The sequence below is a fragment of the Diceros bicornis genome, chromosome 2, assembly GCF_020826845.1.
Source record: "Diceros bicornis minor isolate mBicDic1 chromosome 2, mDicBic1.mat.cur, whole genome shotgun sequence".
Classification (NCBI taxonomy): domain Eukaryota; kingdom Metazoa; phylum Chordata; class Mammalia; order Perissodactyla; family Rhinocerotidae; genus Diceros; species Diceros bicornis.
Genome location: NC_080741.1, coordinates 30,645,536 through 30,664,379, shown reverse-complemented (window position 1 = coordinate 30,664,379; position 18,844 = coordinate 30,645,536). Strand labels below are relative to the sequence as shown.

General features: G+C 36.6%; 2 protein-coding genes across 11 annotated transcripts in view; one reads left to right on the top strand and one right to left on the bottom strand.

The window, feature by feature from the left end:
* Positions 1-13,841, top strand: part of TOP2B (DNA topoisomerase II beta) — a 62,968-nt gene extending 49,127 nt beyond the window's left edge. For both annotated transcript variants that reach the window (XM_058553903.1, XM_058553900.1), the window contains exons 28-36: positions 194-388; positions 3,205-3,349; positions 3,548-3,709; positions 5,190-5,391; positions 6,368-6,447; positions 7,923-8,033; positions 10,597-10,719; positions 12,566-12,660; positions 13,349-13,841. In XM_058553903.1, the coding sequence (XP_058409886.1) occupies positions 194-388; positions 3,205-3,349; positions 3,548-3,709; positions 5,190-5,391; positions 6,368-6,447; positions 7,923-8,033; positions 10,597-10,719; positions 12,566-12,660; positions 13,349-13,516 (1,281 nt within the window). In that variant the 3' untranslated portion in view covers positions 13,517-13,841. The remainder of the gene's footprint in view (positions 1-193; positions 389-3,204; positions 3,350-3,547; positions 3,710-5,189; positions 5,392-6,367; positions 6,448-7,922; positions 8,034-10,596; positions 10,720-12,565; positions 12,661-13,348) is intronic.
* Positions 13,842-13,894: 53 nt separating this feature from the next.
* RARB (retinoic acid receptor beta) overlaps positions 13,895-18,844 on the bottom strand; it is an 824,831-nt gene continuing 819,881 nt past the window's right edge. For all 9 annotated transcript variants that reach the window (XM_058553917.1, XM_058553915.1, XM_058553911.1 and 6 more), the window contains 3 exons: positions 17,934-18,138; positions 16,940-17,098; positions 13,895-15,397 (listed from right to left, as the gene is read on the bottom strand). In XM_058553917.1, the coding sequence (XP_058409900.1) occupies positions 15,201-15,397; positions 16,940-17,098; positions 17,934-18,138 (561 nt within the window). In that variant the 3' untranslated portion in view covers positions 13,895-15,200. The remainder of the gene's footprint in view (positions 15,398-16,939; positions 17,099-17,933; positions 18,139-18,844) is intronic.

Below are 18,844 nucleotides of genomic sequence, written 5' to 3'. Positions count from 1 at the left end.
CCAGGTCTTCTGACTTAGAATTATTTGTTTTTTTCCATCACTTTATCTTAGATTAGATCAGTTGAAAGGAAAGGTTTATTCCTTACTGAGTGAATAAAATTAGTTTTAATTTCTAATGCAGTAGTGACTGTGTTTTCTAATGAGTTGTTTATGCACCTGCCCCCCCCCCCCCCCATTTATAATTATACTTCAGAAAGTAGAAGCGCAAGAACGAGAAGATATTCTGTCTGGAATGGCTGGAAAAGCAATAAAAGGTAAAGTTGGCAAACCTAAGGTGAAGAAACTTCAATTGGAAGAGACAATGCCCTCACCTTATGGGAGAAGAATAGTTCCTGAAATTACTGCTATGAAGGCAGATGTCAGCAAAAAGTTGCTGAAGAAGAAAAAGGTATGACATATCTCTTGTTGTAGCTCATTGGTAGACTCCACCTCCGTAACGATGTATATATGTATTTTAGTTTTACTATGTGTAAACCATGCTTTATTTTGTTTCTAATATATTTCACTGTGATAGGAAATCATTTGTTCTATGAGAGCAGTTGATCCATAGAAGGAAAACATTAGTCAAGGGCCTACATATATGTAAAGAGCTACTTACTTGATTCCATTTTTAAAATGAGATATAAAAATAGTCAGGAGCATTCTAAATTAGAATCATGGAACAAGAAAAAAAGTATATCAACTTTAAAATATAAACTTGAGTTCTATATCATGATGGATTAAGGAAGTCTTAACAGACCCTTAAGTGGAAAAGGGTCTGTTTAGCTTTTGAAGTAAGCTATCATCTTTCACTATTTATTTGTTTTTACCCTTAGTTAAAAAATCATCAAGCACATCCTGTGTCATTGGCATTGATCAGTGCTATTGAGGATTTAAAAGTCTGAGACTTAACCTACCCTCCAGCAGGATGGGCTAGAGTTAGCCAGCAGAAGGAAAATTGAGAAGACTGTTCAGAACTGAGGAAAACGGGAGGCATGATGGTCTGAAAGAGAGAGGCTGATTTTTCTGGGCAGGTTGATTTTAGAACCCAGGGCACATATAGGCAGATATGTCTAACAGTCTAATTAGAGCTTGGGAAATGAGCCTAGGAGCTAGAGTGAGAGAAGGGAGTGTTCTTTGTACAGAGCTAATATTTGAAGCATAGGAGCATTGTGATACCAGAGATATCACTCTCTTCTTTTCTGATAAACTGAGGTCTGCTTCCCTCTTACCTGCCTTCCCACCACACATAGGTTCACTTACTCATATGCACTTGTTTTCTGCTTAGGAAAATGGCTTTTCTCCTTTTCAGTTGGTGTTTGTCAGGTTCAGTTCTTAGCATTCTTCTCTTCAACTTACATAGACTTCTTGAGTAACCTCATCTATCCCCAGAGTTTTTTTCACTCACATTGATGACTCTTAAATCTGTGTCCCTAAACTGTCCTGTTTTCTGGAGTGCCAGGCTAACATAGCCACCTGAATACCCAAAGCCCCTCAAACTCAGCATCTCTGAAACTGGACCCATTATCCTGATTTCAAAACCTGCTCTTCTACCTCTGTGCCTTATCTCAGTTACTACCACTATCAGCCATCACTAACGTAAGCCAAAAACTTGGGAGTTTTTTCATTTAATCAGTAACTAAATCTTATTGACTGCCTACGAAGCAATTCCAAAATCCACCCCCTTATCTTGGTTCCCATTGACACCGTGAAGCAATTCCAAAATTCACCCCTTTATCTTGGTCCCTGTTGACACTATCTTAGAATTCTGTAAGTTTTCTCTGAGGTAATTTAAAGTGGTCCTCTTAACTAGTCTTCCTGTCTCTAGTCATCTAATCATGACTTCTGCCTTTCTCCACTTCATTCCTCTTAGTTTTTTCTCTTAATACCAGAGTGATATTTCCAAAGAGTAAGTCTGATTATTACACAAAAGCTTAAAGGTTTTCAGTGACTCCCCACTGACTACACACAGATTCCTGGTATACAGTGACTTAGCACCTGCATGCCTCCCTGTGTTTCTTTTTCTTTTTTTTTTTTATGTAGACCTCCCTGTGTTTCCATATGGCTGTACTTTCCTCTCACCTTTCCATGAATCTGAGCAGACTATTTGTAATTCTTAAACATAATGTGATGATTCATGCCTCTGTGTCTTTTTTCTGGGATGCTCTTCCTCCTTCCTTCTCCTCACCTGGCAAATGTACATGGTTCCTTCAAAACCCAGTCAGGGGGCTGGCCCCGTGGCCTAGCGGTTAAGTGTGTGCACTCCTCTACTGGCCGCCTGGGTTCAGATCCCGGGCGCGCACCGACGCACCGCTTGTCCCGCCATGCTGAGGCGGCATCCTACATACAGCAACTGGAAGGATGTGCAACTATGACATACAACTATTTACAGGGGCTTTGGGGAGAAAAAGGGAAAAGAAAAGGAGGAGGATTGGCAATAGATGTCAGCTCAGGGCTGATCTTCCTCAGCAAAAAGAGGAAGATTGGTATGGATGTCAGCTCAGGGCTGATCTTCCGCGCGCACACACACACACACACACACACACACACAAAAACAAAACCCGGTCAGAAAGGCTCCCTCTCTGTGGAGTCTTCCCCTGTCCTAAGCAGAGTTGCTCACTCTTCCCCATGGGTCACTGTTATACCTCCCTTTATATTTGTTTTTTGTTTTGTAATGAGTCTCTCTCGCTCTCTCTCCCCCTCTCTCTCTTTCTCTCTCTCTCTCACTCTCTCTCTTGCTCTCTCTCTCTCAATTCTTTGGGTCTAGGGACTTAGTCTTATAATGCCTAACAGTGCATGACATGTGTTGCTTATTTTCCTTCAATAATCTGAACATTTTTTCTAGTGTATAAAGGCTTGAGCTATAGGAAATTACTTTGCAGGTACCTTCTGGTGTACTTAGCTATTGGTCTGAAAGTCCCTTTGATAATCAAAAGCTGCCTTCTAATTGTTTATGGTTGCTTTTAAGTGGCTGTCATCTCATAGAATGTACCAGAAGATTAGAGTGGTAAGCAATATCATTTGCTACAGATAAATGAAATAAAGTAAAACATAGTTTGATCAAAGTTATCTGTCAGGACCTCAATAGAATCACATTTTATTATTTTTTTTTACTCATGTGATATGAAGAAGCAATCTATTAGTTGGAAATGTTATCTCTAAAATATACGGTGTTAAGTTTACTTTTATTTTTACTCATAGTTTGCTTTTCCTTTTAATGTGTAGGGTGATCTTGATACCACAGCAGTAAAAGTGGAATTCGATGAAGAGTTCAGTGGAATACCAGTAGAAGGTACAGGAGAAGAGGCATTGATCCCGTCAGCTCCTATAAATAAAGGTCCCAAACCCAAAAGGGAGAAAAAGGAGCCTGGTGAGGAGTTGTTACAAAGTTTTTTTTTGTGTGAGAAAATCTATATGTACAGGATACTACTATGTTCTTTTCATTATGCTCCTTTTCTAGTAGTTGAAATGAACATTTGTTATTTTATAATGAACTTTTCATTATAAGTTTTATTTTTACTAATGACATTTGTATAAGTATTGATACATATCTTAATTTTGTTTTTAGGTACTAGGGTGAGAAAAACACCTACATCATCTGGTAAATCCAGCGCAAAGAAAGTAAAGAAACGGAATCCTTGGTCAGATGATGAATCTAAGTCAGAAAGCGACTTGGAAGAAACAGAACCTGTGGTTATTCCAAGAGATTCTCTACTTAGGAGAGCTGCTGGTATTCTGATACATTTTATATTTCTTTTATTGTATATTATAGTTTGACCAAGTTAGTATTACTCATATAAATTGGTATTATTAGTATTGTAAGAGTTATTAAAGTACTAAACCATTAGTATTTCAGAAGTTATAGTTCACTAGGATAAAAAAAATTGCTTTACAGAATGATCTTTTCTAGCAAAGTTGGACATAAATTTCTTTAAGGAGAATCATGCTTTTTAATTGATTTTTATTATAAAGTTTGGGTTATATTCCCTCCATAGTTTGAAGATGTCTGGTAGAAAATGTACCCTGGTAGTATACCAACAGTGATGGACCAATAGAAGTGCTTTGTGGTTTTGTTTTCTATTCCTTGTATTGTGAAAAATTTCCCCCTACTTTAGGAGTCTGATTCCACGCACAAAGCATAATTTAGATAATTGCAGTGCTAGAGTTAGGCTGCAGAATCCCATTTTGCTGTTATCTATTGCTGTTAAGAATGTGATTTGACCCTTTCTGAATAATTATTAATTTGAAGTCTTCAAATAATTAAAAACTGACTATCCTATGTTATAGATTCTTCTCAAATTTTGTTAAGTCTTAATTTACTTAAAATGAATGATACAACATTATGGTTGTTTTACCTCTGGGAGATACTTTTTTAACTATGTCGGGCCTTAAATTCTTGTTCTCTAATCACCACGTGATTGAATTTCTTTTCCTAATGTGCATAGGTAGTATAATTTTTAACATGAGTAACTTATGTGAAAATTCATTTATTTAAATTAAATGCTTCAAAATTGTATTCAGTCCTTTTCCATACATCTAAAATGAAGTGTAAAATTATATAGCATCCAAATGATTTTTAAATTTTATTCCATAGTTATGCTAGGAATATAATAAAACTTATTTGCATTATACCAATGTGCCTTTCCCCTTTTTATGCATTATATTAAATTATTGGTTTGCTAATATATTGAAGTCTTATCTCTATTTTTTCTCATTCACCTGAAAAATTAGTCTTTGTTATTTCATAGTAAAACTACTGTGAAGAGAAGACAGAAGTTTGTATGCAAGAGGTTAAGAGAAAGTTTAGCACTTTCTAAAGACCTCTAAAATTTGTCTTTTGTAATTGCAAAAAAGGGAGATCTTATATTAGTAGTGACTTTTACAGTGACTGTAATGACTTACTTTACTCACTGTTTTTGAGTAATATTTAAATTGGACAAGCACCATCCTAATAATATCATCAGTTTATGCTGTCCTAACCTTTGCAGCATTACCCCATAGCCTCCTGGGAAGTACAAGATAGATGTTAACGCTATCAAAATAACTGGGGCCAAAGTTGTTGGCTTTTATTCTGTAAAAGCTTGTCTCTTTGTTTTCTTTGTGTATTTTTAGAGATAGATGGAATATTTTTCAAATGCATTATTCATAATAATATTTCATGTAGATAAAGCTAGATTTGAATTTAACTTTTACTTTTATTTTTCTCCTAGCTGAAAGGCCTAAATACACATTTGATTTCTCAGAAGAAGAGGATGATGATGCTGATGATGATGATGACAATAATGATTTAGAGGAATTGAAAGTTAAAGCATCTCCCATAACAAATGATGGAGAAGATGAATTTGTTCCTTCAGATGGCCTAGATAAAGATGAATATACATTTTCACCAGGCAAATCAAAAGCTACTCCAGAGTAAGTAATGAAATGACTGCTATTCAGTTATAGGGTGCAGTTAGTTGTTTAGGCATGTGTCAAAGATATTCTTATAGTAAGCTCTAAGAAATTGGTATCATTCTAGGTAAGGTCCTCCTCATAATGGAATAAATATTGCAGCTGTTTACATAACTGTTGCTATAGTTTAGAGCATGGGTTGGCAAATTTTTTTCCATAACGTACTTGCTTGATAGTAAATATTTTAGGCTTTGCAGACCATATGGTCTCTGTTGCTACTCAGTGCTGCCATTATAGCAAGAAAGCAGCCATAAACAATTTGTAAATGAATGAGTGTAACTGTGTTCCAGTAAAACTTAATTTACAAAAGTAGGCAGCAGGCCTATGGGTCATAGTTTGACAGCCCTGGTTCAGAGAAAAGTTACTAAATCTTCAGAATTGGGAGGTTTAATTTTCTTCCCTAGCTTTGGCCTTGATTGATTTTTCTTGCCTCTGGTGAGTGTGAACACTAACATGTAGGATGTGAATTCTGTGAACTATTTCACGGTTTTTAAGGAAGTATTTTACCACTTATTGTGAAGAAATATTTTACCACATGCGGTCTGGGATCAGAAATAGTATTATTGCCTACTCTGGAGATTCTGACTTTCTCCTTGGATTTTTGCTAGTGATTTACTGATGTTAAATTTTAGAATGGTTCTGTCAACCATTAGATTTAATTTAGTGATATTTGGAGTAAATTTAAACCTTAGCCCAGTTTCCATTCTCTTATGTTAAATCATTGCTTTGTCTGGTGTTTCTGTGTGTGTATGTATGCACACTTGTGCATATGAGAGAAAAAAAGATTTTGGTTGCCCTGTCTTTAACAAAGAGAAACAATTGAGAGAACTAAAATTTTGTTCTGTAGTTATAATCCTGCAGTACATATTCTATATAATTTATCAAGTTTTAAACCAGATATTTAAATTATATTGTGTTTAATTTTTCTTTCTGGTAGAAAATCTTCGCATGACAAAAAAAGTCAGGATTTTGGGAATCTCTTCTCATTTCCTTCATATTCTCAGAAGTCAGAAGATGGTATGCTCATTTAGTCTTTTCATTAGTTACTTATTGTATCATTGCTATGGATTTTTTTATGAGTAGAAAGCTTACTTTCTTTTAACATTTTCCTCAATGTAATAAGTTTTTCCTGAGGTGATTCCCAACTGATTGGTCAAAATAGGCATTATGGAAGCAGTTAGGTGGATAGGCAGATGATAACCTGTGTGTGTGTTTGGAGTTAGGGGGAGTGGGGACTGGGTGTAGTGTTTGAATGAGAGAAAAAAATATAGAAAGAGAAATTTTGGAAGATAGAAATTTGATTTTCATGGCAATGTGAATCTATATGTGACAGCTTTTTAAAAACTATAAGAGAACCAATATGCAGATTTGTTTTAACTAAACCCTAGTAGCTGAAAGACTAAAACCTTCATAGAAGCAAATTTAGTCAGGGTGTATATTTTTTATTCCCTATATATTTGTGTGTGGAATTTTTAAGGTCAAAACAATCTAGTTAGACTTAATTGATTCACTGTCTTGCATATTTTTATACATACATATAGACAGACATACATAGATCTGGTACATATTCTGTATGTATAGACAGATGTGCATGTTTGACAGCATGTCAAAACAGTTAAATAAAACTATCACTTACATCCAAGTAGCCATTTTAGGAGTCCTTGTTTTTGGTTTGAGAGAGGAAGGAATTGATTCATTAATTTAATTAATTTGAATGTAAAAGAAACTGAAGGTAAGTTGACATGCCTTTTAAATTAATCTTCAATGATTTAAAATTGATTTAAAAAGATGAATATTTACTCTTTCAGATATGAACATTATTACTGATACTCCTGAAATGGTTAAGCGCATTAGATGTGTAGATACTAAAATAATCAGTGAGAACTTTTTAATATCTCATTTAAAAATAAATCAGTATTTGAGGCCGGCCCGGTGGTGCAAGCAGTTAAGTGCGCACGCTCCACTGCGGTGGTCCAGGGTTCGCAGGTTTGGATCCTGGGCGGGCACTGACCCACCGCTTGTCAAGCCATGCTGTGGCGGCATCCCATATAAAGTGGAGGAAGATGGGCACGGATGATAGCTCAGGGCCAATCTTCCTCAATAAAAAAAAAAAAAAGAGGAGGATTGGCATCAGATGTTAGCTCAGGGCTGATCTTCCTCACACACACAAATATAAATAAAAAAATAAGTCAGTATTTATTTTTGAATTGGTTAGTTATGTTTAAATGATAAACATTTGGGACTATTAGGAATTATTATTACTCTATACATTTCTATATTGTTGTACAACAGAGCTAACATTTTTGAAATATAACATTGTTATATTTTTTATTTTCAGCTGTTTGTATATTGTGGGTTATATGATCACAAAATAGAAACTTATAAGATTAATTATCTAGCTAAAGAGAAGTCATCAGTAAAAAGAATCAAAGTTTAACTATTGAGCAGTGCTTACAGAATCTCTTTACTGAAAAAAGCTTTGTAACTTTTAGATTCAGCTAAATTTGACAGTAATGAAGAAGATTCTGCCTCTGTTTTTTCACCATCGTTTAGTCTGAAACAAACAGATAAAGTTCCAAGTAAAACAGCAGCTGCTAAAAAGGGTATGTACTTATATTTGATTTTGTTAAGCGTTGCATAAACCATGTAGAGAATATTGATGTTAAAGGAAATTTAATACAATTTGAAATTATTTGCACTAGAACTTTACTAGAAAATTGTTATAAATGTGTATAAGGGGAATCCTTCTTGTTTTCTAACCATGTGAGGTAATTATTAAAATGTCTGTAGGACCTCATTTTAAAGCTGTTGTAATTATAAAATAATTCCATGCATTGATGTCTAAAGATAGCTTTCTAGTAAAGCTCTCCTGTAGTTGTTAGGTTGTAAAATAGATTAAAATTTTGTCTTCCTAGTAGCCTGATTGTGTTATCTATGTAGGTCGTGCTTTAACTCCTCATGTGGAATGATTGGTCAGTTCAGTTGGGGACCTCTTTCTCTTTGTGAGTCACGTAGCTTCTTTCTTTTCCATAGTCTTAGATTGTCCATTAATCTAAGTTGATTTGAGTTGATTCATGAATCTGTTACTAGTACCAAGGTACATAACTTGGTATTTTTGAAGGAGGTCAGTATTAATGCTTTGTGTTTAAAAGATATTGCTAGTAATTGCAAGTAAATAAACAGTATGGACCATTCCTTCATGATCTTAAAAGTGCACAACAGACAATACCATTGTAGACACACATGTATTAGATGTAGCAGAACAGTACAAGTCCCTACTTATTCTGAAGGCACTAGGACCGTGATGAGAAATTGGTTGGCTACAGGAGCCTCTCTAGCCAATGCATTGCACATTGGCCAGTGTCTATTTCTTTGCCTGAGGACTTTCTCTTTGTTGCTATGCTGGAATATTAACATTTCCCCACCCACAGCCACCCTTTACCAGTGATTGAGAAAAGCTGGTCTGCAAGTATCTTAGTGTTCTCGCCCCTCAGGTTAGCTAACTTGGGGATATATGTTGTCCACTGGCTCTCAGAGATTCCTCATGGGATTAAGCTCCCAGAGTGATGGCAGGCTTGATAACTTATCCACTAATGGTTGTCCTCACTTCATTGTCTCATTTTTGTACTCCCTTTCCTTCACCTCCCAAATAAATACTCGTACTTGAGATCAGGTGGGGTCTGCTTTTGGGGAACTCAAACTGAGACAGGCACCATAATTTCCCTTTAAGCATCTTTTTTTTATTATCTTCATATGAGAATGTTATAACCAACCCCAAAATTTGGGAGCCATATCACTTCTTTGAACATATCGACCTGTTTCCCTCATCAAGCTATTCACTCCTATTAAACTTAATGAGTTAGAGTTTAGCATTAACTAAAAGGCTAGCACACCACAACACCTGTCCTATTTGGTTGTTTCAGCAGTAGCTGAACTAGCCTTGTGTCACTTGAATGGGTGATGCCTGTGTGGTGTGATTTCAGGGACCCCAGGGACCTCAGCTTTCCTTTAGCCTCCTCCAAAAATACAGTTCCCACAAAATATCATTTCATGGAGAGGATGCATCATGTCCCTCTGTGGGATCATCTATGTTAACTCCAAATTACATAAATTATTATACAAGTTAAATTCTGTAGCTCCAGTAGTTTACAGCAAAAAGGCAGCTCATAGTACTCAGATATCTGACCTACATTTGCCCAGTAGGGTTGAAAGTGCCACCTAACACTGCAAGCCTGGAAATTCTTCCGAAGAAAAAAGGTGATGCCCAGAACACACAGCTGTTTCAAGCCTATACTCCTGCTTGGAGCTGCCGTGTGGCTCTTGTGGTCAATTTAGTCATGAGGACTTAGGGAGAAAAGCCATAAAATCTGTGGCTGCCACTGCTGTAAGAGCACGGGCTCCTCCTGCTGTTCAAGTGAGGGGCCTTAGCTCTAGGCTCTCAGTTGGGACTGGGAATACATTTTTCATAGAATTAGTGTGGGATTTTTTTTTTAATAGAAAAGTCTATGCTTAATTCAATGCACTTTTTTTCAAATAAGTTTTACTAATCACACAAATAAAGACTGACATCAATTTTCATATAGACTGTAAATGAAGCTGAAAAACAAGGTCTATTTTCCAATCAGAACAAAGGCCTTTGGATCTATTGTCTACTTATCTAGAATTTTAATATTTCTTTCCACATAAAAATGCCAAGTCTTAATTTCAGCTTTTGTGGGCAAATGAATTAGTTCCTACTCATGGTATTTGAGGGTCCCATAAAAATTTTTTTTTCTCCAAATGTTTTAAAAGTTAAAACTTAACATGTAGTTATACTTGGGTTATAATTAATGTGTCAAATATGTTACTTTTTTGTCATGACTAGGCTATATTTTTTACTACTGCTTTTTAAAACTTACTGCTTAATTCATTTTAATGGCCCTTGTTTAAAATATCTCACTTGAATTATCAAAAGGCAAATTATGCATAATTCAATAAAAACCATTTTGTCATCTTTGAGAAATTGTTTGCCTTTACACTGGCACTAAGTGGAGAGAAACCGTTTTATTATTTAAGGCTACTCAATTTCATATCAGCAGTAAGAAATTCTGTTATAGGAACTCATTTCAGCTTGGTTTGTTGCTAAGTATATTACATTGATCTATGAAATGGAAATTTGCTTAATAGGAAAAGCATCTTCAGATACAGCCCCTAAGCCCAAGAGAATCCCCAAACAGAAGAAAGTAGAGACTATAAACTCTGACTCAGATTCAGAATTTGGCATTCCAAAGAAGACTACAACACCAAAAGGTGAGGATTATCTTAGTATAACCATTTAACATATGCCATGTAGAAAATATTTAGTCTCTTCTACTCATTGAGTTTAGAGAGACTGGGTACCTATTTTATTTTAAATTGCTCTACTCCTCAATAAGCAGTGTGTTTAAGAATCAGTGCTGAATTAAGAGTCCATAGGAAATATAGCAGTTTAGTTCAGTCACTTTGTTTTACAAATCAAGAAATTGAGACTGAAAGAGGTTAAGTAAGCAACTTGCATACCTAAGAATGGTTCAAAGACCCCCTGCAGTGGACTCACTGGAAGTAGTTATTGAAAAGGTAGATGAGGGCTCTTCACTAACTAAAGTGTGACACTCATTGGAGTGGGCAGAGCTAGGACTCTGAGACCAGAGCTTTTTGCTCATCTAGGAAATGAAATAGCTGTACTCAGGGCCCCACAAGGGCACTGGCACTAGTTCTTCTCCCTGGCACCCCCTCTTTGCCTCCAGAATCTCAAAAGTCCTTAATGATGCTTTAAAAAAAATACATGTAATACATGAGTTTCTCTAAGGGTAGCTGCTCAACCTTTTATCCAACTGACAGATATTATCATCGATGTGCTTATTTTATTTCTTAAAGTGGTGGTTGGGATAAGGAGATGTAGACCTACATGGAAACAAGGAAGAATAGGGGGTGGAAAAAAAACATAGTGACTGAGGAGGTCAGTACTTAGGGTATGCATGATTTGAAACCTTTATAAATTCACAAGTGCCATTTCATTGATTCATTTGATCAAATGAGACATCCCAAAATCATTTAGGCTATTTTTTTCTTACTAGTACAGTCTAGTTGGTCATAGCTCTTAAGGAATTTTCAAAACTTTAGAATTGCAATTTAGTTCCATTTTCTCTTTCACTGGCGTCATTGTAGGATGGAGAACATTGGGTCACCGTTTACATGTTATCTTTTTCCCTTCCTCCTCCAATGATGAGAATAAGAGGCTTAGGTAGATGAAAAAAAAACCAGGCTGCATGTGGTGATTCTAGGTCTGAGTAGGAATGTGGATTTGACAGATTTCATGATTAATACTGGGAGGTTTATTCTAAGATTATGCTACTTAAAATGGGACCTGCAATTGGTTGTTACTAGTGTGTGTTGAGATAAGTAAAATTTAGAGTAAGCATTTAAACCTTTATAATTTGTGTTAAAGTATGTATTTTCTAGTACTTATTGTATTTTTTAAAGTGTTAGTCTATGACAAATTAGAAACAAAAATTTTTTTCATCACATACAATTTAAAAAGCACTCTTTTAAGAGATTTTCTTTTCAGACCCAAGGACCACATGTGCAAAATGCAAATATTTTCTTTTATATATCAGAGGCTTGATCATTAAAATTTGTCATCAGGACCTTCCGACTAGTTTAAATGTATTTGTGAAATATTAGTCATGTTAACCCCAGAACTGAATGATGCTGCCAAATTGTTTCTACATCATTCATATTAAAAGATCAGGGGGCCAGCCCGGTGGTATAGTGGTTAAGTTCGCATGGTCTGCTTCAGCAGCCCGGGGTTTGCAGGTTTGGATCCTGGGCACGGATCTACGCACTGCCTGTCAAGCCATACTGTGGCAGGCGTCCCACAAATAAAATTGAGGAAGATGGGCACGGATGTTAGCTCAGGGCCAATCTTCCTCAGGAAAAAAGAGGAGGATTGGCAATGGAGATTAGCTCAGGGCTGAGCTTCCTCACAAGAAAAAAAAAAGGTCAGGATTGCAGTACTGACTGGGGCATGCCAAAGAAGTCAAGTATAATGTTTTGGCATTTATCTTTTTATATTGCACTTAACCTTTTGAGAAAACACTGTTTGTATCATTTTAAGGTAAAGGCCGAGGGGCAAAGAAAAGGAAAGCATCTGGCTCTGAAAATGAGGGTGATTATAACCCTGGCAGGAAAACATCCAAAACAACAAGCAAGGTAATCAGGAGCATCTTTTTAATGCATGGTTTTGTTTAAGATCATCTATAACTGGCTTAGTTCACTTATTACTGTGCTGTCTTGTAACAGCTTTAAACCTAGCATCTCTTATCCATAGGGGGCTTGTATATGGTTAAAGAATTACCCAAGTATAAATCTATATAATCAGGACTATTTCTTGGATTAAAATGTGGCATAAACTAGCCTACTTAAGAGTATTCCATTTCATCCAAGTTATATGCTACTTGTCTGAGATAATATTTATAATCTTGTTCTTCCCTTCATAAAAATCATTAGGTAACTGGTCTTACAGTTAAGTTAGCATTACAATTCTGATTTTAAAAGCACCATTATTTGGGGCCAGCCCACTGGCATAGGATCCCAGGCACAGACCTGCGTGCTGCTCATCAAGCCATGCTGTGGTGGTGTCCCATAAACAAAATAGAGGAAGATTGGCATGAATGTTAGCTCAGGGACAATCTTCCTCAAGCAAAAAGAGAAAGATTGGCAACAGATGTTTGCTCAGGGCTGCTCTTCCTTGCCAAAAAAGGAAAAAAAAAAAGCACTATTAATTTTAGTATTTCCCAAATATAAGTGAAGTGTAAGGAATAATAATTCTTTTTAACACTAGTCCTTTTTTTTCTTTTAACTTTGGGGTTTTAAATCTTTTTTATTTTTTAATGTCTAGAAACTGAAGAAAACATCTTTTGATCAGGATTCAGATGTGGATATCTTCCCATCAGACTTCACTTCGGAGCCACCCTCTCTGCCACGGACTGGTCGGGCTAGGAAAGAAGTAAAATATTTTGCAGAGTCTGATGAAGAAGAAGATGTTGATTTTGCAATGTTTAATTAAGTGCCCAAAGAGCACAGAAACGTTTTTCAACAGATAACTTGTGTTGTCCTTTTGTCTTTTCTGTCTCAGACTTTTGTACATCTGGCTTATTTTAATGTGATGATGTAATTGATGGTTTTTTATTATTGTGGTAGGCCTTTTAACATTTTGTTCTTACACATACAGTTTTATGCTCTTTTTTACTCATTGAAATGTCATGTACTGTCTGATCGGCTTGTAGAATTGTTATAGACTGCCGTGCGTTAGCACAGATTTTAATTGTCATGGTTGCAGACTACAGACCTGCTTTTTGAAATGAAATTTAAACATTAAAAATGGAACTGTGTTCTCCGTCTCTTTACTGAAGATGAAGGTGTAGTAAAAGCTCCAATACACATTTAAAATAAATATATTTTATTCTTTGCCAGGAGACTCCATGGAAAAAGGTAAACAGTATATGAACATAGAAAGCATTGTTAAACAATCTCAATGTACAAACAGAGCCAGTGAAAGTACATCACAGACTTGCTAATATATCAAAAAAAAAAATTCCACTAGTGCTTAAATGAGAACTAAGGAACTGACACTTGTATCTGTTAACCACTCTACCACAGCTTCCACTCTGCTTCATAGTGATTGAACAAGGTCAAAGGATGCAGGTTCTCTGCCCATGCCTTTAGGAGTCAGTGTTTGTTAGCCCCTGGGCATCAAGAAGGCTGGGAAAAAACCCCCACTATCAGGCATGAATCAGGAAGGACACTAGCGTTACATGGTACAGGTGGGAGACCAGCCTGCTAATTATCCCATGAAATTTCCCTAATGGCTTGTGAATAAGTAAACAAAAACTTACTTATTAACACTGAAAAGTGTTTCTGCCTTGGAGGCTATCATTACTGTAAAAATGTATCTTTTTTTAAAAATTGTGTAGTTATGTCATTAAACAAGTAATAAACCACTTTTAATTTAAAGTGACATTAACAATTGAACAAATGACATTTGATTAACTGAACTGGCAGTTACACTGATACAGAATACTCTTCTGCTAGTGCAGTGAATTTGTATACTTTTACTGGGCAACATGAAATAAAATATGCAGTTTGAGAGCATCAAAAAGAGCAAGGACAAGCTTCCATACTAACTAAATTAGAATATCTTTACCCTTATCTTGTCATACTGTACAACAGTCCCATTTCCTTACCTTGATGTCTTGATTATTCTGTGAAAGCAAGACAGTTATCTTTTTGAAACATTTTTAGCTGGACTTGTACAGTAGTCTGTTTCATAACCTTGATGTCTTGGTTATTTTGCGTATGCAAGACAAAAGGAAAGCACCAAACATACAGTATAGAAAGAACAGAGCCATACTTCTGTATGTACAAAGTCTTCAGAAACTTAACCAGGGGTAAATCATTTTGACTGGGTCTTTGCCATGCAATCTGGACTGTTCAAAGAGGAAAATAGAAGCTTTTAACTAGTTTCTGGTTGCATGAAATGGCTGATTTTTAGAATTTAAAAAGTTTGTATTTCTAGGTAAGTTAGACAGTGAGGAGTATATATTGATACATATGAAAACTTCTTGGTCCTTCTTGAGTTTTAATATATTTTCAGTCCAAAAACTAAGCAGCAGTATAAATGTTCTTTTCCTTGCATTTTAAATCCCGGAACTGAAGGTACTGGGGAATGTCTGAAGTAGCTGGAAAGTGTCTTATTGCACAAGTGGGGACTGACTGACACCACTGTTTTCCACAGAACTGGGTGAGATGCTGGGACTGTGCTCTGCTGTGTTCCCACTTGAACTTGGGGTCAAGGGTTCATGTCCTTCAGAATTTTCCAGCATTTCCTGAATGAGAGGTGGCATTGATCCAGGAATTTCCATTTTCAAGGTAATTACACGTTCTGCACCTTTTAAAAAGAGATAATAGAAATCTGGTAGAGATAAGGAGTTAAACTGAATAACTAGAGGTCAAATCTCATCTACTTCAACAAGGGTGAAAATTGTGCTACCAATGTCCCCTAGAGATTATCCTAATTTTACAACATTAAAATATTTTTATTATATCTATAGGAAAGCAGCAGAGATGTGGTGACGTTTAAATTTGATAATTTCATGCCTCAGTCAGTTTCATGAAACAATATCAGTATATACTTACTTAACATAGTTTACGAAGAGAAGTTCTTGATAAAAGACCAGAAAGAGGATACCTTGCAAATGAGACAGTTGAAAGGATCCCAGTTACCACAGATGGAGGAAGTGACTTGAATAATAATCGTGTGGCAATTATCAACTTGATGTAGCACTGCACTGTCCAGTACGGTAGCTAGCTACATGTGGTGATTTAAATTTGTTAAACACAACTAGGAAAACAGTGCCTCGCCTGCATTAACCACATCTCACGTGCTTGAGACCTCCACGTGTCTAGTGGCTACTGTATTGGATAAGGCAGATTATAGAATATTCATAATCACAGTAAATTCCTTAGCACTGGTCTAGCTAGATATAGGGAAGGACAGTATTGAGTTAAACAGCCTTATTGTTTTAAAGTCAAAGACATCATAATTACAACGGTCAGGCACTGGTCTCTGCTGTTTGCTTCTACCGTGAATCCCATGCTAGGGATGAACTCAGAACGTCTCACTGAAGAGACCTTTTAGAAGGAGCTCAAGAATTGGGACTCCTTGTCAAGTTCATTCTGCTTCTTGGCTCACCAACGTCTTCAGGGACAGAGGACGCTAATGGGGAAGGAGAACGACAAACAACAGCACATTTGGTACCAGAGACAGCTGCTGAGTTTTCTCCACAGAAAACCCCACTCTCACACTCAACTGTGATATGGCTCTCAGCGCTTCTGTAATTGCTCAAGTTGCCACATAAACTGAAAATCACCAGGCAGAGAATATTTATACCTCTCAGGAAGGCAAGAATTCCTTTGCTTAGAAGCGTGCAGAAGTAAATCTGCCTGTACACAAGAGAGCAATGGCTACATGGATTGAGAGAGAAACTTATCCAATAACAATTACCCTAAGGACTATTCATTTTTCTTGAAGCTTGGATGTTCAGGGAAAACTGGAGTCAAGTTTACATAAACCAGAGCATGTGTGGAAAGCTAGAATGAAATGTATAAAACTCGAAAATTAAAAAGCCTGTCATTTAGTACATTCTCTTGAAAATACTTTTTCTAATTACTTAGTCATCTGAATTTTAAAGCTCTCAATCTAATGAGATCGTTGAATAGGGTAAGAAAGATTTGAGCTTTTCTTTTTTTTTTAAGCGTAGGTACTATTTAATTCCTTTTTCTTTCAATGAGAAATGAATTCCAAAACAACAACAAAAAGGCAGCTATTATCAAACATCCTGAATTAAAATACAGGGTTTAGAAAAGTCATACAACCTGCTCAGGACCACAAGTCCACGTCATGAATACAGTGCAGACCGGAGAGACGTACCTTTAGCGCTGATGCTGCGGAGATCTGTGATTTTCATTAAGATCTTTGGAAACATGTGGGGCTTGCTGGGTCGTCTCTTTCTGATATAAATTTTTAGTGCTTCCAGCAATGGTTCTTGTAGCTTATCTACTTTTGTTGGTTCCTCAAGATCCTGGCGGTCTAGATACCAGGAATAAAGTATTAAACAATTAGTATCAGGACAGAAAGAGTTATGTGCTTTCCAGGCTAGAAGGGTCTCTGCCCATTTCCCTTCTTCTCTGTTTCCTTGTTCCTACTACATTATGACTTTATTAATTTGATGATTCAATCACATATACAAATTTGAAGATATATGCAACTGTTTTAAGCAGTGGTACTTGAAAATGATTGTCCCTCCTGTTGGTCCGGAGCACATTTTGATGGCTGGTTGCTTTTGTCCCAGGGAAATAATTACTTCTCATGACCAGAAGGTGTCACTACTGAACTGAATTAAAACAAACCTTGAGCTGGATGGTTATAAAAGGTAAACTGGCCCCCTAATTAAAGCCATTACTTTTTAACCACGTATGACTCAGCCTCCTGCGAGCCAGTAGGGGTCACTACAAAGAAGAAAGCCATATTTTATCCCAGTCTTCCAAGGGTTGTTAGGGGGGCCAACACAATGACTTGTATTCTCAGCCACTAAATTAGCCAACAGCACATGCAAGTCCCTTGGATAATCATTAAAATGTCCCTAGGCAATTCATTTTACAGTAGTCTGATCCTACCTTAAAAAAATACCTGTGGCAATTGGATAAACAGCATTTTGGTATTTCAGAGCAGACAGATCCCAAATACCTTTAATTGATAACAATAAGGAAAAATGCAACAAACTCCAAGCAGACATGCCTGGCTTTATTCACACGTCTTTTTCCATGCAAAATAACTCCAAAATGGACATGAGGAATTTCCCATAAATTACAAGTGTAAGTTGTTCTTCATGGAATCTTATGAGGGTTTTCTAGGTAGTTGGTACCTCCACAGATTAGACAGATGGCACTGAGAAGGCCTGTTTCTGTGTCATCCATTTCCAAAGGCAGGAGCTGGTTGGCAAAGGTGAACACAAGGTCAGTCAGAGGACCAAATCCAGCATTGTGCATCTGAGTTCGGTTTAGGGTAAGGCCATCTGAAAAAGTCATGGTGTCTTGTTCTGGGGTATACCTGGTGCAAATTCTAAGAATCTGGAAGAAAAAAAACCCACATTTGATGGATCATCAAAGCCAGCCTGTCCTGACAGCATCAATCAGATCTAGGCAGGAAATAACATGAAGATTTCCTAGGAGCTCTTGCATCACATCAGACTCCCTGTCCCCCATTTGGATATCGAATGTCTTCTCTAGCTCTTTCATTAAAAGACCATAGAAGTCAAAACAGAGGCTCAAGTTATTTAGGGAATAATAAATAGGACACATGAAATTGTGAGAAGTATCTTTGTGCTAAAAGTAATTCATTTGACTCAAATAAACATTTATTGAGTACCTACTTATGTCCCAGGCACTGTGCCAGGTGCTGGAGATAAAAAGATGAATAAGATTCTATTTCTTTTTAATTTAAGAGCTTATAGTCTAAAAAAAAGACACTATCTACCATTTATTAAATGCCTAGGGTATGTCAAGTGTTACACATGCCCTACACTCAATTTTTCAAACAACTCGGTAAAGTGAGTATTATTCTCATTTTACAGATGAGAGAATGAAGGCTCAGAAAGGTTAAGCCATGTGCCCAATCCAATGTCACAGTTAAAATGTGACTGAATCTGATTCAAACCCAAGTTAGGGTCCCCCTTCCACGATGCCTCTGATCACACAGGTCCACAGACAACTATAACACAAGGCACAGGAGCGGAACCAGCAAGGCCATAGGGTGTCAGGAGAAGGAAAGCTCGGA